This window comes from Buteo buteo, chromosome 7 (assembly GCF_964188355.1).
Source record: "Buteo buteo chromosome 7, bButBut1.hap1.1, whole genome shotgun sequence".
In the NCBI taxonomy this organism is placed as follows: Eukaryota; Metazoa; Chordata; class Aves; order Accipitriformes; family Accipitridae; genus Buteo; species Buteo buteo.
The window spans coordinates 14819404-14843876 of NC_134177.1; the positions used below are offsets into that span (position 1 = coordinate 14819404).

A 24473-nucleotide genomic window follows, 5' to 3' on the forward strand; every position below is an offset into this window, starting at 1 on the left:
TTTTATATAAAGGGCCAAAGCAAACTTCCTCAATATTGTGAACTTTGTACAGTAATTAAGTTGCCATACAACTTTCCAACACAAGATGGCAATGAATGGCCTTTCTAGGAGGGGTGGGGAGGATGAGCATGTAGCAGAGCTGGTGCCGAGCCTCTGGTTACTTTTTCTTACTTCTTTGATGCATGTGCATGGCTTAGGCAGTTGGTATTAGTTTCTTGGATGTTAGGTTTTTTCTTCTGGGAGGAAGAAGCACTTGCCTAGCCTTGTCCCTCTTGTTTTCTACTCTGGGTTTTTTTGTTTGCTTGTAGGACATATAATTTATGAAGATTGTAAGGGGTGGTCACTTTATTTCAGTTACACATTTCTCATTAGCAACTGTATGGAAAGTATTAGTTTAGTAAGCTTTGTTACTGAAAAACTATTATGAACTGAATGCTTTAATCATTTTGGAAAGGAAATGGGATCCTCCAGTGTCTTATCCTAAACCTAAGCTACATATATCCATATTGCAGTAGCATTTAAAACATGCTAGGTGGTGCACATGTACATTGAATACTTATGGTGAATCCTAGCTTCAGGCAGTCAGCAGGAGCTTTGCCATTGACTTCTAGAGATGAAATTTCACAGACTCCAAAGAAATACACGTGCTCTGTCTTCACTTATTTCTTCTCCTTTATTCCTTTTAAACAGCTAAATTATGAATGTTCCAAAGGCATCTTTTATGTGCACAGGATAAACACATACAAGGGTAGTACAAGCAAAGCATCTTTCCTAGGTCAGCATACTATTCATCCTGTTCCCTCACAAGTTAAGAAAGGAGAAGAAAACCCAGAGCTTCACCAAATTATAAGTAAAACCATGTGCATTTACACAGGGAGAGTCATTGGCAGGAGGTGGGAAGGGACTTGCAGAATGCCTGTGGAAACTTGATCCTGAAATTACTAGGTACGAATGTGAAGGGGTCAGCCTCCAAGTTCGTTTGTCAGTGATATTGACACCTGTACAGGTGTCATGGGCTAGCTGAGGCTTCGTTCTGCACAAAAGCTTTTTGAAACTTTTGAGGAGTGAACCCTCACATGAAGAAAAGATAGCTTAGGGCCATTTGTTTAAATTCTGTCATACATTTGTAAGGTATGAAATATAACAGTTTGCAGAACTTAATTATTTTCTTCTAAAGACTAAAACATAGGAAAACTAAATAAACCAGTATTACAGTAAAATATTTTCAAGTTTTGTATCTAAAGTTATTGCTTTAAATTCACTGCATTAAATTCTTAACTTTTTCTCTTCTGTTGAATCCATTAGTGTTGAATATAAACCTTTTGCAAGCTTTGAGCATGAATTATTTAATATCATATATGCGTATAATAAACTTGCAGTTTTAATGGAGTTGGAAAGCTAATGTTAGCTAAGGTTGGTACTTCTATATGCAAGTTGCTGACTCAGGATCTGGAATTTCTGTGATGTGTATTTGGCTAAGCTGAGTGGACTCTGTCATGTCTGCTGTATGTAACAAACTGATTTAAATCCAAGCAAGTCTCCTTTTTTGTTACCCATTTATGCAAAGTTCGGGATAAAATCTGTGAGCAGTACTTTGCAGATAATGACTTGCTTTGTGGTTACTTTTTTTTTTTCTTTCATTGCTGTTAGCAGCAGAATAAAAATGTTGTGTGAAACTAATCCTATATTGTGGTCATTACTGTAGCCTAATTAAATTTCAGTCCCTTGAGGTGACTGTCAACACTATTTTGATTTGACCTCTGTCCTTCATGACGTTGCTGATTACATGTGCTCCTTAAAATCATGCTTTGACTTGGTTTTCTAAAGCCTTTGGTTCCATTTTTTCTTCTATTATGAACTTCAACTCTTTTAAAAGGTCACAACATTTCATAGGGGGTAAAGCTCAGCTGTAGTGGGAAAGCAAATCTCAAATAAACAGATCTTAGGTAGTTTTCCCATAGAAACCAGAGGCAGACAAAACAGCTCAAAAGGCAATGGTTCGTAGTCCTTAAATCAATCCTTAAGGTGCTTGTTCAGAACCAACATGGTTTTCAGTGTTTACAAGATAAAGAAGAAAAGAAATAATTTTGAAGATATTTGAATGTAGAGCCCAGATGTCGGCCTTGCTGCTCAGAGACAGACATGGGAAAGAGGAAAGCATCCTAGGAAATGCAAATGAAGGAGTAATTTTATTAGAATCTGCAGAATTACTGTTATTTTGTGCTCTCATTTCTTCCATGATGCTTAAATATTGGAGTTTTAGAAGCTACCTAAGTAAAAATATAGTCACCTCATAGTTGTGAGACAATTCACAGAAGTGACAGTAGTCCTGCTTTGTGCCTTTCAGTCGGTCATAGCAGTGAGGAGCTAGTCTGATCCTGAGTTGGCAGAATGTTACACCAGGAAATGTTGTGGCCTTCTAACCAGACAGAAGCAGAGCAGCCGTTTCCCCCTGAGAATCACCGAACAGATCTCCGACTTCTGCTAAGCATGTGCCAGGGTAGCTGCTCTCTTCACAGTCCCCTGCCAGCAGCTTCCCCCAGGACATTAATACAGCCTGCATCTTATCAGAGGCTGGTTGTCATTTAGAGCACATTCATTTCAGCCCAAACCTCAAGCAGTCAAATAAAGTGCTCGTGTGGGCTGTCTGTGTCTAATGAGTTCAAGCTTGTGCTGGTGTCACCGGTGTGCTGGTGGCAGTATGACTCCTGTGCTCCCTTTGAGCTCTGTAGAGGTCCTGGTGCAGGAAGTTAGCGGCCAATGTGTTTGGAATCAGTCTGTGCGGCTGTGTCTTCAATTTCCCCTGCCTTTGAACATGAGCAAGTCAACAGCAATGCATCCCATTATTTTTAGTAGATTTGCTAACTTTCTGGTACTTTCTTAGAATGCAAATTAATGATTTTTGCATGATTGCCATATTTTTAATTCCATGTAGATAATTTATGAAATAACCCAAGCAAGTGTGCTTTGACATGAAAGACACTGGTTGAATGTTTATAGGGAGGGTTTTGGGGTGGTTTTTTCCCCTCTCTGAGTTTTGGGGCAGCTGCATAAAACTAATGAATTAAAACCAGAAGAATGTGTAGGACGGTCTGTGTCAAAGTGCAGATAAGGTAGTTCCTGCTTTGTGTCATGGCAGAACGTGCCTTAAAAAGCTTCATCTTTTCAGAGAGGGAAGTAATCCTCAAGGGAGAACATACATCACGTGTAAACCTCCTGTGATGGAGTGATGGTTTACTTAGCTTAAGAATCCCAGATGACCAAAGTCTGTCTGCTGTGATTTCTTAAAGTTATTGATGAAGAGTTAGGCACTGATGTCCAGGTTCTAAAATGGATCCTTACAAAGTTCAGCACATTTGTCACTGACTAAGAGAAGCCTATCACTTAAGGTTGACATTGAAAAACAATGATAAACTGCTACATGAGTAATGACATATTTAATGCCTGTTAATCTTACCCTAGACCTATGTCTCTTGTTCTCGAGGGTCATTCTGGTGTTGTCTGCCAAGTTTACTTTTTTCCTAAAATTTCCGTAATGATGCAAGGATCAAAACATCTAAATGGATGCTGTTTTCTTTTTAGTACTGGTTGCTTATGAGGGTACCTATTAATCAAAGTTTAAATAAGTACTTATCATGGAGAGGTTACTATTTGTATAAATGCAAACTTTTAAACTGACCAACGTATGTATTTGTTTTGAACTAGTATAGAACTATGGAGTGCAATATTCACATTTCCAAAAGCTGGAGAAGTCAGTGTCGTGAATATTGCACATTGTTAATGTTGTAGTGAACTCCACATTGCTTCTAATTTGGAAGTCTATATAAAAACAAAAGGGAAGGAAATCTTTTCAGCTAGTGAATGATAACAAACTAAGAAAAAATAATAGAACAACCTGTTTTTCTTCAGAGCATGATGACTTAAACTTCATTTTTGATAGCCAGAAACTTATTATGATCTAAAACTTTCTCATCACCATTTCATTTTCTGACATCATATTTTAGAGAGCCGTTCACCTAAATAGTCCTGATAGCATATTATTTTATCATCTAGCTAACTGCTGAGTATGCTTTGTTTTGGGTGGAAAACCAACATATACCAGTTATTTCTTATGTTAAAGTCTCTTTACAGTTTTATAGCCTTGAGGTTACAGTAGACCTTACATAAATAATTGACCTTTATAGCTGTATATGTCCTTTCTGCATAAGAAAAAGTTAACTTTTTTTTTACATCACTGGATGAATCATTGGGTAGTATTTCTCGTTTGCCTCTATACTTTTCACTATTTCCACCCAAAATAATGAGCATCATCATGTTCTGATTCATTCTAGCTTAACAGTTTTGATTTTTAAATTAAATCTTTCTGTGTCCGTAAGTCTGATTCAAGATGTCAGTCTGTTTTATGAGGTTGCCTTGTCATTTGCTACTAAGCTCCTTCTAGCTGTCCGGTAAGCAGGACAGCTAAATTCCGTTGAAAGATTGAGTTATTAGAACAGTTTTAATTAAAAATCTAAGATAGAGACAGAGGACTGAGAGGTGCCCTCTCCTACCTTGCTATTGCAGACACTGTGACTCTCATAAACTTGCAGCTTAATACAGGTTAATAATAATTTGTACATTAAGCTAACCTTAATGACAATATAGAAACGTATGTTAGTTTGTGACTTCACATCACGATTTGGTAATACTTAGTTTCTTTTCTGTAGACAGGTGAGACTGATGTATAATAGCCCATAGAAACATATCTTGTATAAAGTCAGTAGTCTACATAGTTGTCAGTTTTGCTTCAGCCCCATACCTCAGTTCTCATATGCTCTGTCAGAGACAGGAAGATTTCGTGCTTGCCAGCCTGAGGAGCCCCAGGGACAGCTCCAAGAAATACAGTCAGTTTCTGTTCTGTTTAACTGAGGAGGGGGAAATGAGTTGCCGAAGCTGATTCATTAAGCTGCAGAGGTCTTGCTTGTGAATCTGAAGCAGCTATAGATCAAGACATTGATTGTTTAGTAAGCTACAATTTCATCAGCGCAATGCACAATTCCTGTTTCTGGTGCTAAAAAGCATTGTTAGTAATGCTAAAATAACGTTCCGATGCTCAATACCTTGTAAAAATAGCTGAAGTGTTTTCAGACAAGCTCTCATCTACTACTGCTTGGTTATCCTAAGTCTGAAATAAAGGTGATACTGTTTTGTACAGGCAGCTGATAGCTTTGCTCAGGTATGATATGCAGGGATTAATAATTACTTGCGACAAAAGTGACTTCAGTGGTGACAGCTCTGATTTGCGTTTTTTTTTTCCTGTCTAAAATGACTTCTTAAGACTAAGATTTTATTATGTTTCTACAGCAGGCTAAATATACAATCTGGAGGTGATATTTTCCTGTTTTAGAGGTAGATTTACCTACAACAGGGAAAAGAAAAAATGTACACTATATATGTGTCTCTGTAGGAAACAGGCTCCTTGACGTTTTCTCCTGGCTTTTCAAGCAGGTCACCAGCAGGCAGTTGTTGATGAACTCATATCCATGAAACTGATATGTTGACTTACCCTTGGATGTTTTAATAGTGAAATTAAAATAGTATGTTTAGTGCCTTGTCTTGTTCTAGGGTTTAAAATAAATATTCCTGGGAGGACGCTGAAATACTATCTTCGCTAATAATGAAAGCATCTCACCTGATGCACTTGGATGGTTAGAGTATGTCACTGTCCTTCTCATTGTCTTTCTGAAACTGATAACTGGAGTACAGGTATTCTGGAGGTTGCTCAGATTAAAATACCTTTTATCTCAGGATGGCAAAGGGATTTAAGGCAAGTAGAAAAGTTGTCAGTAACTCTGGTGAATGTCATAGTGGATGTCTAGCTTTATATATCTGAGCGGGGAAGCCTGACTTATAAATGTATTTACAACATTTTTGTATCATAATTATCCCATTCCAGTGAGTATGCTTTGAAGTCAGAATTTATAGAAAGAATGAAATTAAACTGGCTGCAAATTCAAATCTCATTATAGATTGCACTACATATACGAAACATTTTCTAAAAAATAAAGAAAAGCTACTACGATGTAGCGTCAGTTAGCATCTTCATTCAGTCTAACTACTAGTAACTAAAGAGTATGCTAGCTATTTTCTGCAAACTTGCATTTTAAAGGCTGTATATTTTTAATGATTCATGGATTTACTACATGAACTATTATAAATTCCATTTAAACTTTTTAGGGTTCTGCAGTGCTTTTATTACACTAATGAGCTAATTGTTTAAGAATCATTCACATGATTCATCCCCCTGCTCAGCCTTTTTTAAAAAACTTCTAGCTGCTGAAACTCTTGACAAACCAATATTTATAGCAGTTTGACAGCAGGATGAGGAAAAGCGTTTGTCTTTGTAGCAGCTTAAAGAAAGGCCTTTCCAGCACCCAGCCATGCAGTTACAATCTTGACCTCTTTCTTATGCTGGGAACATACATACAGCAGACAAGCAGCACCTCCCATGTGTTTTCTTGACCCTTTGACTGTCCATTCACTTCCCATCTGTTTTGCAACCTTAAAGGAACAGAGGGGGCCCTCTACTTATAAATCTGTCTTTGCAGCTGATAAATGATATTCTGTCTCTTTAAGGGCAGCCTGGGTGGTTTTGCCTTCTCCCCCCCCCAAAAAAAAAAAGAAAAAAACTTTAGCTTTCCTCTTGGCCTCGTCCGGAAGAAAATATGGTATGTGAACAAGGGGAAACTGGCAAAAAATGTGATGGGTAGTTTCAAAGGATTTTCTAAAATTCAGCAGGACATGACCTTGCAATGATCAGTAAATTATAGTAGCTGTTAAGCTGTGGTTGTGTGAGACATGAGAAAGCATGTTGATGCAGGTCTTGTAACTGTGGGTGGAAAGTCTGCTTTCTGGGGCATTATTTGGAGTGGCTGTGAGCGTGCTGCCTCATACTATTTCAACAAGAAGTAAAGCTTTTCCATGGCCCTTAGAAAATCCAGGAATGTGGTACAAAAGGCTGAACTCCAAAGAGGTGATTCCCCCCCACCCCCCTTCTCCACCTGACTGTTCACTGGGGGTCATATAAAGCTATGGGGTTTGTGTCTTAGGTAGCCCGAAGCTTAAATTTTACTTTCAGTAGGAAACTGTGGATCAACATTTCCAGTTTTTAATGGTGTGCTTCTGGGCATTCTGATGAAATCTGACTACAGACTGGGCTTTCCTTTTTACTAGAGGAAAGATGATGCATTTGCAGCAGTAAATTCAACATTTCTGCCTCTATGGTTAATTAACCAGAACATAGAAGTAGCACAGCAAGCAGTGAGAATGTTTATAGGCAAGGAAAGGATTAAGAAAGGAAGGAAGAAAAAAAAAAAGAGGGGACTAAAGTCTAAGCACAATCCAGAGCAAAAGGAGTAACAACCCTGAGCTTTCAAGTATCAAAGCCATGTAAACATTAGTTGGAGGTAGAAATCACTTTAATGTAGAACAGGAGGATTTATAATGAGGTATTAACACATTTTTATCGTGGTTGTTTCATGCTATAAGTTTCATCAAAGTTCAAAATAAAGATGGATCTGTGTCCAGAAAGATTTTTACAATTTTTCTTGATGCTGCAACTGAAATTTGATGTCATATGGGCAAACTCATAAACAGGTGAAGGGAAAGCTTTCTGATTTGTCTAAAACATTCATGCAGTTTTCTCCCTGTTGTGGCACAAACAGACATTAACATCTTTAAAATTCTGTGCTAAAACCATTGGTTTTTTTATAGGTAAGTATGTATGATCTGAATGTCTCAAAATTCATTTATCTTCAGAAGCATAAGCAAGACAGGTTTTGTGGGCAGAGGCCACATCTTTTATTAAACCAATTAATGCAGTTGGAAAATACCTAGAAAACTTTTTCTTGCTACTTAGAGCATGGTTGAAATAAATCAGTAATGTACTTTGCTTTTGTAATTCGTGTTTAATATTATTTTGAGATTATTTGGCCTTATGTCAGGAGATTTGTTTGATAACTTTAGCTATTTCATTTTAGCAGTGATTCCCCAGCTTCTGCACTGTTAATTAGTAGGTCAGCTCAGCTACCTGAGGCAGCAATCAGCAAGCAAAGCACTCCTTGTAAGACTGAATATTTCAGGGGTTTCCCTTCTGCCCAGCTTATGATATTAGTAAAACCAAACTTTATCTGTGGCTGCATCTTTCTGTGTTCAAAATGTATCCAAATGCTCATTACTGATCAATTAGTCTGGTTTTGAGCCTTTTAGATTTAGGATCACAGGATTAATGAAAAGAAAATGAGTAGGTAGCAATATCATTTCATATGGAGATAACGAGAGACTGAGCATGAATGAGCATCTCAAGACGTCTGAATAAAGAATTTCCTCATTCTGTCAGTGAGGTTTTATGGGATATGGAGGGAGGATTATGGGAATATTCATGACCAGATCAAGAGGCATAATGAGTTGATGTATGAACCAGCTTATCTTTTAGGTAAACACAGGGTAAATGGGAAGTAGAATAGCCATTCATTGCCCCTAGGCCTGTGAATTTTACTATTCTAAAGATGGAAACAAGGGTTTAGTTACAGTAAGTCTTTACTGATTTCGTTTGATTTTTCATCACTGTTTAGCTGATGCTGGAAGAATTATGTATTTGTAACTTCAGGTCTGCATTAAACTTCCAAAGACCACGCTGTCTTTCTAGAATCCAGTTTAAGCGATAGTATATATTTAAAATTCTGCAGTACCGTATGATAAGAGTGTAGTACTTCAACAGCCTTCAGTGATATTGGAGCATTGTATAACAGTGCTGGGGTAGTTCAGCCTGTTAGAAAAATAATTTGCTAGCAAGCTGAATGCTTTTAATCTGTGGCTTACTTGTACATTTTAAAACACAGTATCACAAAACCTAGAAAGAGCAACAGATCATCTTTGTCTATCCCTTAATTTACTTATATATTAAGTATTCTTACCTGAAACTCAAATGATGTTCTGGGTTTGTTCCTCAAAACAAAATGTACTATAATTTACAAGTGTAAGTCACTTGTATTTTGATCTAGGTGTCAATCAAAACCCTGCAAATGTGGTTACACAGCTTGTGCATTTCACAGAGGAGAGAACTTCCCCAAATAAAGATGGGTAACATCTGACTCTTGAATTGTAACAATTAATTGTTGTTCCAAATGCAATGTCACATGGTGCTGTTGAAACTATGGGCAGTTATCCCAGAATTGCAGACCCTGCACTTGCACTCATTAGAAGAGTTCTGCCTGAGCATTGATATTTACTGGTTTATTAAGACTAGTGTTGTGTAAATACGTAACTCTGCCATTAGCCTATTCAAAAAGTAAACCAATTTAGCAGACTGCTTCTCTATGCTACAGAATGGACTTGTGGGAAAATGTTACAAGTTGGCTGGGGTCTGCTGCTGCAAAAGGCTTTACTACTGCTAAGAATACAGGGCATAGCATGAATAATTGCAGCTATTTGGCAGTCATTGTAACTGTTCTTTTTTAAGAATAGGCAGCATGTTTTTTCAAAATATTAAATTACCTCAAGACCTCATAATTATTACAGTTAAGCAATCATTTCAATTCAGTCTAAGTATAAAAACTAATAAAGTGCTCATAATATGGAGTCAATTTTAGTATGTCTGTTCTCTGAGCAAACACAGCTGATTCAGTATATTCTGGTGGAATACATATTTGCTATCCTGTTATTTTAATACGCCCTAATCAGAAAATTAAAATCGATTTTTGTTGGCACAAACCTTTTTTTAAGGATGAAATAATAATTATAGATTTTTGCTGATGCGATTAATTTTCAGGACTGGAATATTTCATTAGCAAGAGGTTGAGGAGGGAAAGTATTTGCATTTAATACAGCTAAATCTGCCTGCTTTCTCTGAGTCTAATGACTTGATCAATATACAGAACATACTTAGGGAAAGCATGTAGCAATTAAAAAAAAAAAATCTATATCAAAAATAAAGCTATTGAAAGCACAACATGAAGAGATCTTCTGGGTCGTGAGATCTAATCTCCAGTTATCACTGGCAACTACTGCTCAATTTGGAGAGTGAGGTCCAGGATTAATAATTTCCAAAAGTATGTCAACTCTGGCCAAGATAATAGGACATTATTTCAAAGGCTAATTTTGTAAACATACACAGAGCATCAGTATTGGAAGCTGAGCTAAGTAGTTGCCTAAATAAATGCCATAGAATTAATGTTTTCATTACACAAAGAGGTTTATATACTGACATGCAAACAATACATATTCTTTTTTATTTAAAAAGATAGTAATGAAAACGCTTTGAATGTGCTTAGTAAGGAGAAGTGATCATGGGACTACCTATTTTTTCATTGGCAGCTTTCAAAGATTCTCTGCTGAACTGAATTGAGGGTTGGGGGTTTTTTCCTTGTAAAAATCAGGTACTGCTGTTTCTTAACTTCCAAGATACAGCTTTTGCCCTCACACTGACTGTAATCTTAATTTAATATCAATGTACTTTAAAAAAACAAAATCAGCTGAAATTCAAGAAAGTTCTTTGGTGTTCTCTTTAGGACCCAGAGTGTGATTCAGCCTCACTGTACTTATAGTATAGTGTTTGTAGATAAGCACCATTGGGGAAGGGGACACTGAAGTGTTGAAAATATAAGTGGCTTGCCCTTCATCACCTAAGAATTGCATGATAAAGATGTAAGTTTGAGAGTTCTTCATCCTCATGCAGGATATTTTCCATATTTTATTTCAAATACTAATTAAAATTCTCTACTTCTCTTAGAACAGGACTACAGGGGTTTGTTGAGATTTTATTATTGTTATTATCATTTTTATTAGAGTTACTCTAAAATGGATTTCATAACTGTCAGTGGGATTGTCACTTTGTTACTGAATGAAACTTTTAGTTCCCTTAGGTACTTGCTTAGAGCATTCTCTTTGGAGGTTATTTGTTGGTTTTTTTTCTCCACTCATGCTTATGTATCCCATTTAAGGCTGATTGTTTTATTTTTCTTCCTGGTTTGCTGCTATTTCAGCTCAGCAAAGCAAGTTTATAACATGGTATTGCTAAAGAGAAGAAAACATTAATAAAAGATGTAAAAAAAAAAAATAAATCAAACCTTATATGTCATACAAGGGAACATACGGCTTTAATCCAATAGTATTTTTAGCTTGAAAAAAGAATTTGTCCATGTTTATGGACTTCATCTAACTTATTTTTGTCTGTCCTACTGCTCTCCCCTGTTCCTTTGTATTCTGAAGTGTGTGTTTCTTGTGGCTATAATCACACACAGAAGGAGCTTCAGATGAGGAAGTGGTGAGAGAAAGGCAGGAAATCTTGCAGGCTTTGGATTCCAGCTATGTTCTAAGAAGTCTTGCTTCATAAGCAATTGAATAAATCAAATAAGTTATACCATGACAAGTGTTGTATGGAATTGAGAAAAGAGTGGAAAAATGCTTAAACCCCTGAATTTTTTCTAATCAATGTTGCCTTTTCATTTTCAGTAACTATTTGTAGTTGTGTTCAAGTCGTGTTTTTGTAGAGAAATAAACTCCCAGCTTTAGTATTTATATAAAATAAGATTCTGCCCACATCCATCTGGTTACTATTGAAATGCAAGGAAATAAAGTGCAAGTTTTAAACATTCTTAACATTGTGCATGCCCTTTTGAATAGGTGTCTTGAATAGTGACATTTGGTTCCCTGAAATTCTCCCTGCTGAAAGGGCACTAGCTTTCAACTCTTTTTAGAATGATTAGTAGTGTTTGTGACACTTGCTGTGGAGAATGAGAATATTTGGTTAAAAGAGAAAGGGATTAGTGGGCATTATTTAAAAGATAACTCCCTATATGTAACAGGTGTACAGTAGTTCTGCTGTGCATGATCTAATGGAAATTTCAGGTTTTTGAAATACAACATTTCTAGTATTGGATTGCTTTGATAAATTTTTGAATTACTAAATTAGCATGATAATCATAAAATATGTTTGTAGAAGTTCTTCAAATGGGACAGGGTTCCATCTGATGTAGAAAAGTGTTCTAAATCTTAGTAATTAAGAAAATAAATGCATAGGGTGATATTGATGACAGCATTAGTTTTTGTTCATGTTTGCAAGTTTGTTTTTTTGGTTTGGGTTTGGTGTTTTTTTTTCTTTCTGGGCATGTCCTCAATTAAGTAGTAGGTATTTGAACGCTGATGTTTTTAATTCCTCCAGAAAAAGTTCGGGAAATCCAGGAAAAACTTGAAGCCTTCATAGAAGCCCTCCATCAGGAAAAGTAGACTGTTCAAGCAGGTAATCATGTTTAGATAGTAAAAAGATTGCTATGATTTTCTCATTGTTCAGTAAAAAATTATTATCCATCTATTTTAGATACACATGTTTTCATACAGACTTTGTGAAAATTTCTTTTTGTTTTATTCAAGTACCTGGCTACTGCTGCTTCTTGCTTCTAATCTGCAGAACTATAGTTTCAGCTTTTATGCCACAAGCAGATATGAAACTTAGTAGAAATACAATTACTGGCTAGTTATTCAGATATTGTGAAACACTGTAGGCTATCTGATTACTCTCTGTTCATTATTTTTATCTGTGTTAAGAGAAAGAAGGCATAACTAACTGGAATCGAAATCAAGAGAACACTTTTCTTGTCTATAAAAGAACTTTGGTTTGTTTTTTGTTGGTTTTTTTTTTTCCTTAAAGTCACTGTGTATTGTTAGCAAAAATATTTGCATGCAGGTAATTTTCAAATTTATTTCTTCTACTTTAATTCTCAAAAACATAAGCCTAAGTGCTGTCATATATTTGCACACATTTTTAAAAAATCTCCTTTTTGTTTCAACAGCAACTTATACAAGAATGCAGCCTTTTCCAGGATACATTGCACAAAGAAGACTGAATAGAAATGGCTTTTGTGTCCCATTCTCTTTCTTACCTTTTGGGGAGCATCCTGAAATGTTGGAGAAAGAAAATAATGTCTCATGGGATTGAGAAGTTCAGTTAAAATCCACCTGCTCTTTTAATTTTTGAAGCGACATGGACATGACAGAAGAATCTGACTTGTGTGTCAATGAGATAGCTTGGGAGCTTGCTGAAGTTGTACATTTAAGGTGGCTTTTTTTTCCTTTCAGGAAAAAAGCTCTTATTTTTGTTATCGGTCTTGTATGGTAAAGCTGGATCAGATTCATGAAGTGATTTTATCTGTTATCATTCTCTTGCCTGCAAACGATCCTGGGAGTTTGACATAAAGTTTTAGTATTTGTATGTACATTAAAATGCCCTTCTAAGTAATGCCATCTATATTCGTTATGCTCTGTGTTGAAGCATTCTCTGATCACTCTGGTACAGATTTAAAAGCATGCTATTGAGCTCTTGAGAGGAAGTTGTGGATTTTGTTAAACTCTTAAACTCTTGAGAGACATCATCCAAGCAATTCTTGTAGTGCTTTCAAGTGAAAGTACAGACCGCTGTTCACTGACACCTTAAAAGGTTTGGCTCAGGAAATAATGTCAACAGCTGCTCCTTTTACCCATTCTTTCCTAATATACGTTGTTACTATTGAATCATAGCCGATTACATTTCATTTCTGGAATTGCACAGACTCTGATTTCCTTGTTAGCTCCTCCCTTCACCATAGGTACAAAGTAACCTGATTGAGTACGCGTGAAATGTAGAAAGATACTCTGTACAATTCCAACTTGTCCAACCTCCTTAACTAAAAAAGGAAAAACATAATTAATTTCATTTTTCTAACAGCTACTGTAAGACCAAAATTGCTTTTATAAGTGTTATGCACAAGGTCCTTCCACACCCGCTTGATTTCTATCATTCAGTATGGTAAAAATAGTAAGTAGTCTTTCTTTTACTGCCTTGCAGTTCTGCCATAGAAATGTCACTTCTGACAAATTTAAGCATGATATAGGCTCTGTATCATAGGTGCCTGGTGATTAATCACCATCATATTTTTCTGCCCACACTTTGCCACAAATGATCTGGATACACTTCTGAATACTTCTGTGGAAGAAGATGTTAGGCCTGAAACAGTTTGTTTTGCAGTTGTCTGATTATGTACATTGAAAAATTTATTTTTCCATTTTGAAAAGGCTATTGATTTTGATGCGTGGCAATTAAGAGAGGAATCTGAACATTTTCCAACAGACACTGTTTCTGTTTGCTCTCAGAGGAAACAATACAAAATTTGGTAAGATGTTCCCCAAATGTTCAGAAAAAATATTTAGTCAAGTGGACAAAAAGTGGAGTTATTCATAAAACGGTGTTGAGAGGTTAAATATTTCAAGGTGATCTAACTGAATGTTTTGGGATTTTCTCTTTAAAATTACTTCCTGAAAATGAGTGTTTGAGAAAGGAAAAATTAAAAAATGGCTTATTTCATCATCATCATTCTCTGAAGATAACTTCAGAAATGTAAGCTTGCACAATTCTGAAGGCAGAGTCCTTAGGTTGTATAGCAAGTGAAATATGTCTATATTTCTGTTAAATTCCTCTTTGTAAAAAACCAAACACCCCCCAAAAAAACCCAACAACATAAAGAATTTTTGCATTTACCTAGAGATCACTGTTTGAAACTTCTGTGTAATGTAAATGTTGCAAAATGTCGCATCCAGTGGCCCAGTGTTCATCTCTTTTAGTGTGATGTTCCTATAGTTTTAGTTCTAACTTCTCTGTGCTGCTCATCTAAGACTTAGCATGTTGTATTCCATGAAAACTAGGTATTTATTGAATAAAAATGTAACTGAAGGAATAATAAAATGTGGGTTTTGAAGGCAGTGCTATTGCACCTAATTCAGAAGTCACTTTGGCCTTCTTTTTCTCATTTGTTTAAATTGTGAAAAAGTATACTGTTAATGATATTAAAATGTCTGATTCAGAAGTGCTGTGTCAGCACCAAGTCACTGTACCAAGTGTTATCTTTTACTATATAAATTAATTATTACCTTACTGTTTGCGTAATACATTTAGACAAAGATGTCTTATGAAAAATCATTATGTTGAGAGTTTATCTCTCTGCAAGTTTAGATAATGAACTGATGTTCAAAGTATAAATGAAGCCTGGTTATGGAGTGTTAGTTTCAGGTGCATTTAAAATAAACATGCTTACTGGGACAATGGATTTGAGAATTATAGAGTAGTCAGCTTACCAACCCATGAAATCCAGAATATATCTTTTTTCCTTATTTTTTCTTTTAGATGAAGAAAAATCTTACAAAATCAATTGGAAAAAAAAAATATTCACTGTAAAACTGTGGTATTGAAGGTGCTGCACATTTGCTCCACAAAGCTTAAATGCAGACATGGGCATGTTAGGATCAGTGAAGAATTATAACTCTACATTAACTTGATTTCATGATTAAACTAACCAAAAATGGTCTTAACAAATATGTAACAGGTAGTTTTATGCTGTTTTTATAGAATTTTATGTTAAGTTTAGAGTTACGGCAAGTTATACTTATCTCACTACTAAGTTAGCATCACTTAACAGAAGTAAAAATAGGCTTAATAAGTGCTATTAGTTGGCCTCTTCAGAAGTGCTCCTTGTAAGGAGTACCTTACTAGATAGTTAGCTGTAGTTATGTTAAGCAGCATAAGAAGGATGTGCCAACTATTACAATTTTTAGATAGTAAACACAATCATTTGAACTGTCTCTAAAATTAATGTGATACTGAAAAGTATGTTATTCCAAACAGTTTTGCACAAGTTCAGAGTATTTTTCTGTATTACATATACTACCTTCAGATTCTCCATAAAGCAATTTATTTTAAGGAGCAAAGACTAATCTGTAATTTCTGTGGCTTTTTGAGATTAGGGAGGGGATCAGCAAATGCAAGTATAATTATTCCACAAATGGATATTTCATTTCCAAAGCATGTTCTTTACTGTCATGTAGATATGATAAGTTATTTCTGTTTTTCATGAAATGAGATGTTTGAGCCAAGGCTTAAATATTAATGGCCAAGGGTTTTTCTGTTGCTTCTTCATGAAAAAGGTACAAATGGTGCTTTTTCAAATGTCAAGAATTATTCCGAGTGGCTACTAGTAACGTTATCCTAAGTTATGAGACCATGAGAGAGATGAAAAATGTGGAAATGTGTAAAAGTGTCAAAAGCAAGCATAGTTAAGTTAGAGGGTGAAAATGTCAAGTGAAGTTCTTAGTTATTACAAACATACTGGTATGTTCTATTTCACCGTCAAGAATATATTAACCAATTTTTTGACTGAGTATATTTTGAACCTAAACTGAGTTATGGTGTATTTCCAAAGGTAAAGTTTAGAGAATTTAATTTTTGTGTATCTTAAATGTAACTTAGTAACTCTTAACAATTGTATTAAAAAAGATGCAAGAGATTTCATTGCTTCAACTAGGAAATGTTGAAATATGGGATCTCTAAACCTGACCCAGGGCCCCTTGAGTCAGTTAGAACTCTTTGTTCTTGGTGGGATTTGGTCCTCAAGATGTCTGTGGGATATTTTTATGTCAGTGGAAGTGGTGCCATATGAACTCAGTCTGTGATGATACCTCTGTGTTTTTGCGGAGTTGCAGTGTGAGTTTTCTTTGACTATTTGGAATGTGTTTCTAGCTCTTGAGGTGCTTTAGGAAATGTTCCAGTCATGCTTCCTCACACAGATGGGATGTACAGTGGTGAAGATTACTCAGGTATTGGGGTACCTCACAAGAACTTAGTATGTATGGCTATCTGAAAAAACAGCAGCTAATAAACTAGCTTCCCATGTTTTCTTTTTACTTTAATTTCCTCAGGAAGCATTTGACTAGAGAACTCCACTGACTGAGAAGTAGAAACCTCCCCATTTCCAAAGCCTGGAGAGAAAGTAGAGGTTTGACTACAGTTCTGATTGCAAACTACCATGCTAGCCTGAACTGCTGTATTTCCAGTTACTGCTGTCTTGTGCACCCACATGGTTCTTGATGCTTGACTTCCAGGCTAGGAGATGTCTTATGAACACTTTCTGATCTCTTCATAATGGAAATAAATACCTTTTTCTATAGAGCTTAATAATTGGCTTAAAGAAAAAAAAGACAAACTACTTTCATCTTGACATGAAGATTTCAAGCAATCTTAATTCTTGGAGGATTCTATCACTTTACTTGGTATGATGCCCTTGCAGTGATCTCCAAGGTACTTGATTATTTTATTTTTTATGTCAGTTTAGAGCTATTGGATCCTGTTCTATTTTGTAATTGGTTCAGTAATCCATCTTCCCTTGCAGAAATATTTACAGACCATGATCAATCACTTGCTAGTTTTTGTTCAGTAATATAAATAAAATACATTGTAAAGCCCTTGCAAGATAGGTCCTATGTAGTCAGATAACTCTTAACACTGTACACTGTACTTTGACAAAAGTGGTATATGTTCTATATGGCTGTGATCACAGACCTTTTACAGAGCAAGGCTGTCATCAAGAATTTTTCAGTATAAAATACTACATAGAAACAAAGGGAAGAAGCTGAAAGGACACAGAGATTGTAATGATTGTTCATGCTACGGTGCTGGAATAGAAAACCCATGCAGATTTTTGCATACACAAATCTTGCTTGCATCTGCCATCACCTCAGTGCTGTGGCACATCAGAAGGTGAAATTATCCAAGCTGTTGTTCTGTAAGAAATGCTAAAAATCACAGGTATGATTTTAGGTTTGGCTATAGAAGTGATTCAGGAAACAATTCTGAAGGTGCTTCTGGAATAGTTTGTGAAACAACTCTAGAGGCAACCTCATAAACTGTTCTAGAACTGTTTCTGAAACTGACTCTAGATAAGTTTTCTTGGGTTGGTGCCATCGTTCAGTGGGGAAGTGTTTCCAGAAATGGCTCTAGAAGTGATTGTGGCAATAAAGCTGAGAGTTCAGTCTAGCAGCTATTGTAGTGTTTCTCAAATTGACTCTTGATGGGGTTCTAGGATGGTTCTGGAGATGAAATGAGCCTGCCATTGGCTGTGCAACTGATTCTGGAATAGGGTCTAGGAGTTGTTCTAGAGCCAATTTCAGAAGTATTTCTGGCCATTTCTGCTGAAAAGCTGCTTACTGTTCATAGCTACAAATGGTTGTGTGTTTGTGTTGCAGAACACTGATAGAAGGCTGTTCATTTGCTGCTGTTGGAAGTCTGTAGGATCTAAGAGGGCTTCCAGAGCAGTGCGTCCTAACCTGTCTGGTGATCTCACATTTTGATTTTAAAACAGATTTCTGACCTATCCTTGGTAGTGACAACTGGCAAGGCCAACGATGAACTTTTTGAAGGTTCGTCAGAGTGGTGCGTTTATTAACAACTTGGATTATACCATTCCTAATATAGGGGAAGATGTGAAGTTTGGATTAAAAGGGTATTTTATAATAAATTTGTAACAGAAATAGTTTAAGTGTTGTATCCTCCTCAACATTTGAGAGACTTTTTTTCAGAAAAGAGCTGGGCATCACTGGACAAGCCTGACAGCTGCCACATCCTTAGAACTGCAAAGGATAAGCACATCCTGGTTGTGCTCTATTACTATCAACCTTACCATTTGGAAATGACATAACCTACCCTTAACTGACTCTGCATATTCATATTTCATAAAGAAGCATCTCTTCCAGACTGCTGGAATACAGTAGATTGCACAACAAAAGCCTCTTTAGATCTAGAAATTATTTCACTGCAGAAATCATAACCAAAGATCATTTTCACTTCCATTTCAGGCAACTGTTCTCTCTTTGCTAGCCTCATGAAATAAGCATTAAGGTAACAGTATGCCCCCTATTTGAAGCAGTATTTTGCCTCATCTCCACAAGCCAATTGCGTATGGCTTTTGATGTTTAGAGATGGAACATTCATTGCAACCTTCGTTACAATGAGTCTGTTCTGGTTCATGTGAAAATCAACATCCTTTTTTGTGTCGCTGCCTGACAGGATGCTACAATACTATTAGCATTTGCAAAGGGTTTGCTCTGTCTAATAGTGCAACCCCCAGACCACAGGCTGCTCAGTTTGTGTTTCTCTATTATGTGAAAGACACAAAGAAGCTGAAGGCTGGCAAAGGCCTGTCAAATCTTGTAATGTAGCGAGCGACCCCAGAGCTTCATTCTGCTTTATATCATCCCTTGTTCCCCATCCCACCCCTTTCCTTGAATGGGCTCTGAGGTAGGTAAATGAATTCAGCGGTATGGTAGGCGGATGATTCCTTTCTGACCTCATTCCTGTACCATTTGTTTCCAGGCTTGTTGGAGGGAAAGGGACATATCTGAACCTTTTGTTTCAAATAATTTTCTTGCAGGTTGGGGAGTTAATGCAGACCTTGTCTGAACTCACCCGAGCGGAAAGTGTTCTGGGTACAAGTCATGACACGCTTGGTCCCTTGGAGTTGGCAGATTAAAGGAGAAAGCAGTGAATTGGAATTCTTTCCCATTTAGCATTGCTTAAACACCTGGACACCTTTTCCCTTCCACCCCCACCCCCCCCACCCCCAGTGTGCATATACTCTCTCATGCCTTGAAATGTCTGTCTTAAGAGCAGGCAAGAAGCAAACAAAGAGTGACCTTTGAACAGCCCAGCGTTACATGTTTGAGTTGGGAAGATGTTGAGGCTGAGGCAAAAACTGAGTACAGCATACAATAACAACAATGGATTGCAAAGGAGTATTTCAGACCTATGCCTGAAATTGGCAGAGAACTTCTTAGGTTTGAACAGTCATGTTGGTTTGTTTAGGGATTGATCTTGGATCATGTGTGTTGACGGTAAGGAAAGCAATGGTTTCCTGCATACCAGGACTGAATCTTAGGAGTGATGAGACCTTTCATACCAGAGTTGCCAGAGCTGTGCATCCTTGAAGATTCTTTTGTAGAAGGAAGACTGGAGGAATGTGACCAGTAGCAAAGTGTGAGGTGGGAATACCACCATAGCTATCCTGCATAGTTGTAAGTTTGTCCTCTGCGCTGTCAATGCCATGATGTCCGCAGCATCATTCTTACGTCCCGAGTAATGGATTCCTAAGGTATCAAACATAACACAAAAATATTACTCCCTCCAAGTCTTAATTGTACACAGCAATAAGTTTGCTTTGTCTGAAGTGTAGAATCGTAAGTAAACCACAACAGGAACCAATCTACGTTATTTCACTCTTGATATTCATGGAGGTGTTCTGCTGAAGAGAAATGTTCTGGGTAACTTGAACTGCCACAGCAGCATACACCTGGGAGGAAAATGGGAGATGTACAACAACCTCCATCTACTTAGCCCAGTAGAAATCTAGTGAGAGGCCTGTTTATCATTTTGGCTTATCACTTTGTGTTGCATGTATGCTTTACAGAAGGCTTCGACAAGCCAAGGCAGACACTGGCACAAATGTGCAAGAACATCAGGCCTCAGAGTTGGTATGAGAGACAGACATAAAGGGGATGAAAGAGGATTGTCATACCCCAGGTAAGGGTGTTGCCTTAAAAAAATGTAGATATATTAGTGATTTCATGTTGTTGGACTGTAACTTGAATGTACGGACATAAGGGATATTGTCTATCACACTGATGCCTATGCATAATAATGTATTTTCTCCATGTACTTATAGAACTACATAATAATGACATGTTATGAAATACATAGTATTAGGCTTGAAAAGCAAAATTCCACATTCTGCACAGATTCAGGGCATCCCCAAAACAAACTCTGTTCATGTTTCATTTGTGATTCCTCTGTGGTACGTTTGTGTATCTCGGATGGAAGATGAGCTCATCTAACAGTTGTAATCTCAAATCCACCTAACCTGAAAGCTATTTGCATGTGCAAATTATTTTGTAGTTTAGGACTAATTATGGACTAAATATTTCATCCAAATAGAATAGCTTCCCTGCCCCACCCCCTGGATTTCTTGCTAAAATGCTTTATACTTTCACAGGTTCCAGTACTGATGACATATAGCTTTGTGTGAGGCCTTTCCAACTTTCTCACAAGCAGGACCAGCATGGATGTTAACTGTATAAGGACCTTTACAAAAACATATAAATAACATTTTTAAAAATTCCCCACCAATAACCAGGAGGGCAATGCTATCCCTTTTGTTCTTATCATGTAGTACCTCTGCTCTAACCAGTGGACAAAAGATTGATTTTTATCTTGACTTTTATCTGGCAGCTCTGATCAATTAGATCTTTTTGCAAGGAAGCTTTTTTTAAGCTAATAAATGTTTGTTTCATGGCCCAAGATTGGTTGCCACTGGATACTATTACCATAAGGAAAATAAGAGCTTCCTGTTTAAAAGGGCCTTTTTCCCTCCTGTCAGTTTATGCATAGTCCATCCCTTCAGCTGGAGGAGATAGTATTTCCTTTTCAGTAAAAGAAAATAATTTTCCATTGCCCAGTGCCTGAAAATGAGAATTCAACAAGGCTTATGGAAGTACAGCTAGCCAGAGGTTATCTCATGAAGGTTTATCTCTCTACACTGCTTTGTTACATGTTTTTACACGCCCTGTTTGCTTTTCCTGCCAGCACAACCTCCTTCTCTGGCCTCCTCTGCCCTATTGGCATGTAAATTATGCCCACACCAGGTGACATTCTCTGGCCTGTGATGTGCTGAAGGTCAGATTAGATGCTTACAATAGTGCCGTCTGGCTTGAAAAATATGTGGTATAATTCACACTACTACTCATGTCCCTTTTCAGTTTTGTTTCTGTTGTCCTGATTTTAGCTACAAGTGTAGCACACTTTATATAAATATACCTGTATCTCAACATATATACTATGCATGCATATGTATGCAATGAAAAAAACATGCTGACTACCTCAGAAATCATCACTTTCTGACTGGTCTCTCTGCATAGCCCAGAACAGAATTTATTTAAGTATCTAATCTAGTCTGAAAGACAAATGCTATTAGTAGATGAGTAACAGAGAAGAAACATTGGAGAGTGGTTTGTGGCAAGAGGCTGTTTTCATGTGGAAACAAGGGAATATTATACCACTTGCCGAAGCTTAGAGCAACTCCGGGATCCTTGCTGAAATCAAGCTTTGTGGTGAAAAGGCTTGTAGCCTGTTGGGCCAAGAGACGGGGATTATAAGAATATTCATGACTCCTGAGAATCAGCAGGTGAGACCTAATGCACACATTTGCCCCTCACCCCTTTCCCCAGCTCATCCTTTTGGTAAACAGTACATAAAGGCTGGGTTCCCAGAGTGACTGAACTCAGTTCCTGATCTTTTTTTTTCTCCTCTTTTTTTCCCCTCCATTCTTTCTAAAAAAGATTGCAGTGTTTTTGCTATTTGTCCCAGGCAGAAGCACGGACTCCCCTTTTCATTTCTAAAGAGCGACTGTGTGGCCAAACCAGAAGTCTTGTGACATTACTTAAGAAAGCAGAATGGTATCTTAGTATCCGAGGCCTCTTTTAAAACATAAAGAAAAGCCTTTCTGAGAGCTTGGATTAGCTGGAGAGGAATCTCTGTGACATATGTGCATTGTCTTAGGAAAGCATGGGTTGAAGCCAACTGGTGGGCCTCTGTCTTTAATATACTAGGTATTTGTCATGCCTGTTACGGTGTGCCTGCTAGTTAGAAAATACCCAGTATGTAAAGTCCATGCAGTTCTAAGCAGTCACAGTATGTGATTGATGCAGGACACTGTTACAAGAGAGTGGCAGGGGATGCTCTGTGAAAGGTAGATTCCTTGGGCAAGAAGGGGAAAAGTATTTTGCCAGCTTTTCCCAAGTGAAGCACAAAGGCACGGTCTATAGCAGGTTTCATGAATCAAGCTTTTGCAAAATTGTCTCACTCTTCCACTGTGGTGTTGGTGAAGAGGGATTCTCATGAATGCTGATCCTGTCCTGATTCTGACAGACTTCACCTGCAGGCATGAAGTTGTATGTTCAGCATTGTGCGGTGGGGATGATTGTCAGCTCTTTAGCTGAAGCCTGAGTGTTGTCAGCCCTTTGAGGCCTGAAACAGTGCCTGCAGTAAACAGAGGAGGACATGCTTGATTTTTGCTTTAACTCAGTGTTGCATGCTTTTTCTCTGCAGAAATGTTAGTGTCAGTACTGTTCTCTCTGTCCCGTGATCTAGCACAAGCCCATTCTACTGGCTTGTCATTCTCCTATACACGGATTGCAGCTGCAGATCTCTAATAAAGTCATTTGGCAGTGGGAGGTTTCACACTGAATGCAAGGGAAGGACATTTAGGTGGCTGTAAGTCTACAGTCCGTACCACTTACCCAGGACTGGGTGCAACTGGAGTACTAATCCTCCCTTTATCTGCCCTGGTGTGAGGCAAGGGCAGGCGCTTTCCCAGGTCCATCAGCCTTCCCAGCAGAGATGGCCAGCTGAAGCCTTCCTGGCTGCGCTGAGACACAGGTGACTGAACAAAAGTATGGCTTGTACAAATGTACCACTGTGCCAACATTTGCTGTAGCCTAAAGCTTGCAGAGCATCTGCCAATGAAGTCACAGTGATCATTCTGCATTAAGATGAAGGTCACTTTTGGTTTTTTAATGTTTTCAGCCTTTCCAGGAAGGATGTTTACAGCATTTTAAATCGCCCTTGGAATTTCAGTCTGCAAGAGTTGTAGTGCCTGGCTCTGACAAAACTTGTTATCCTGGGTTTGAAAGTGTCTCAGCATAAGGATGCTTGTTTGCTGTGTCCTGGTGACAGCATCCAAACAAGATTTCAACAGTTTTCTTGTTAATCTGAATGTAACTTGATAGCACTTAGTTCTGTGGCTGGAATTTGGTCCCAAACAATTGAAACTGAACTGCTGTCTGCTCAATATAGTTTTTCTAGTAACTGATGCATCTAGGTCAACAAACTGACAGGCATTGCTCATTTTACTGCTTGGCAAATATTGAACTAAAGTCTTCAGCACTGTAACACTGTTGACAATTGCAGGATAATGGCATTGTCCTCTTTTGTTACTGTGAAGAGCATCTTCGCGTTCGATTCTGGCATAACACACTCTGTAAACAACAAGGGATGTTGTGATCTGGAGTCCCAAGTGTTTGCTCTGACAATATAAACTTACTGCCTGCTCTCTGAAACCAAACATCCTGTCTCTGCCATGGTTACTTCAAACTGATAGTGAAACAAGCCACTCTTTTCCTGAAAACACTGGAGGGCGATGGCATGGCTGCTGTTCAAGGAGCTCTCTTCTCTTTTGGAAAGCTGTCTGTACCACCCTCCTTTATTATGCTGTAGGTCTATGTTGAGGAGTCCAGACTAGGCTTCAAGAGTCTGAAAGTGAAGAATAATACTTGGCAGAAAAAAATGCCTGTGGGTTAGTACAGTGGATGCTAGTCCCTCTAGAAGGGAAATGCTATGTTGCGAGCCTGCTATCTGTTCTCTCTTTTCCATGACAGCGTGTTAGAAGAGGCAAAATGGTTATGAGCCAAAATGCAGCTGAGAAAAAAGATTCCATCACGTGTATTCTGTTACCTGAGCAGAGCACTGCACCTTGCCTCTTCCTTGTCGTCTCCAAAATTAAACCCTGCCCATGACTTCTGTGAAGGTCCAG

At 37.6% G+C, this 24473-nt stretch overlaps 1 protein-coding gene across 4 annotated transcripts in view; it reads left to right on the forward strand.

Annotated features, from left to right (window-relative positions):
• OPA1 (OPA1 mitochondrial dynamin like GTPase) overlaps positions 1–14873 on the forward strand; it is a 59493-nt gene extending 44620 nt beyond the window's left edge. For all 4 annotated transcript variants that reach the window (XM_075031651.1, XM_075031653.1, XM_075031652.1 and 1 more), the window contains 2 exons: positions 12200–12277; positions 12828–14873. In XM_075031651.1, the coding sequence (XP_074887752.1) occupies positions 12200–12264 (65 nt within the window). In that variant the 3' untranslated portion in view covers positions 12265–12277; positions 12828–14873. The remainder of the gene's footprint in view (positions 1–12199; positions 12278–12827) is intronic.
• Positions 14874–24473: the final 9600 nt, after the last annotated feature.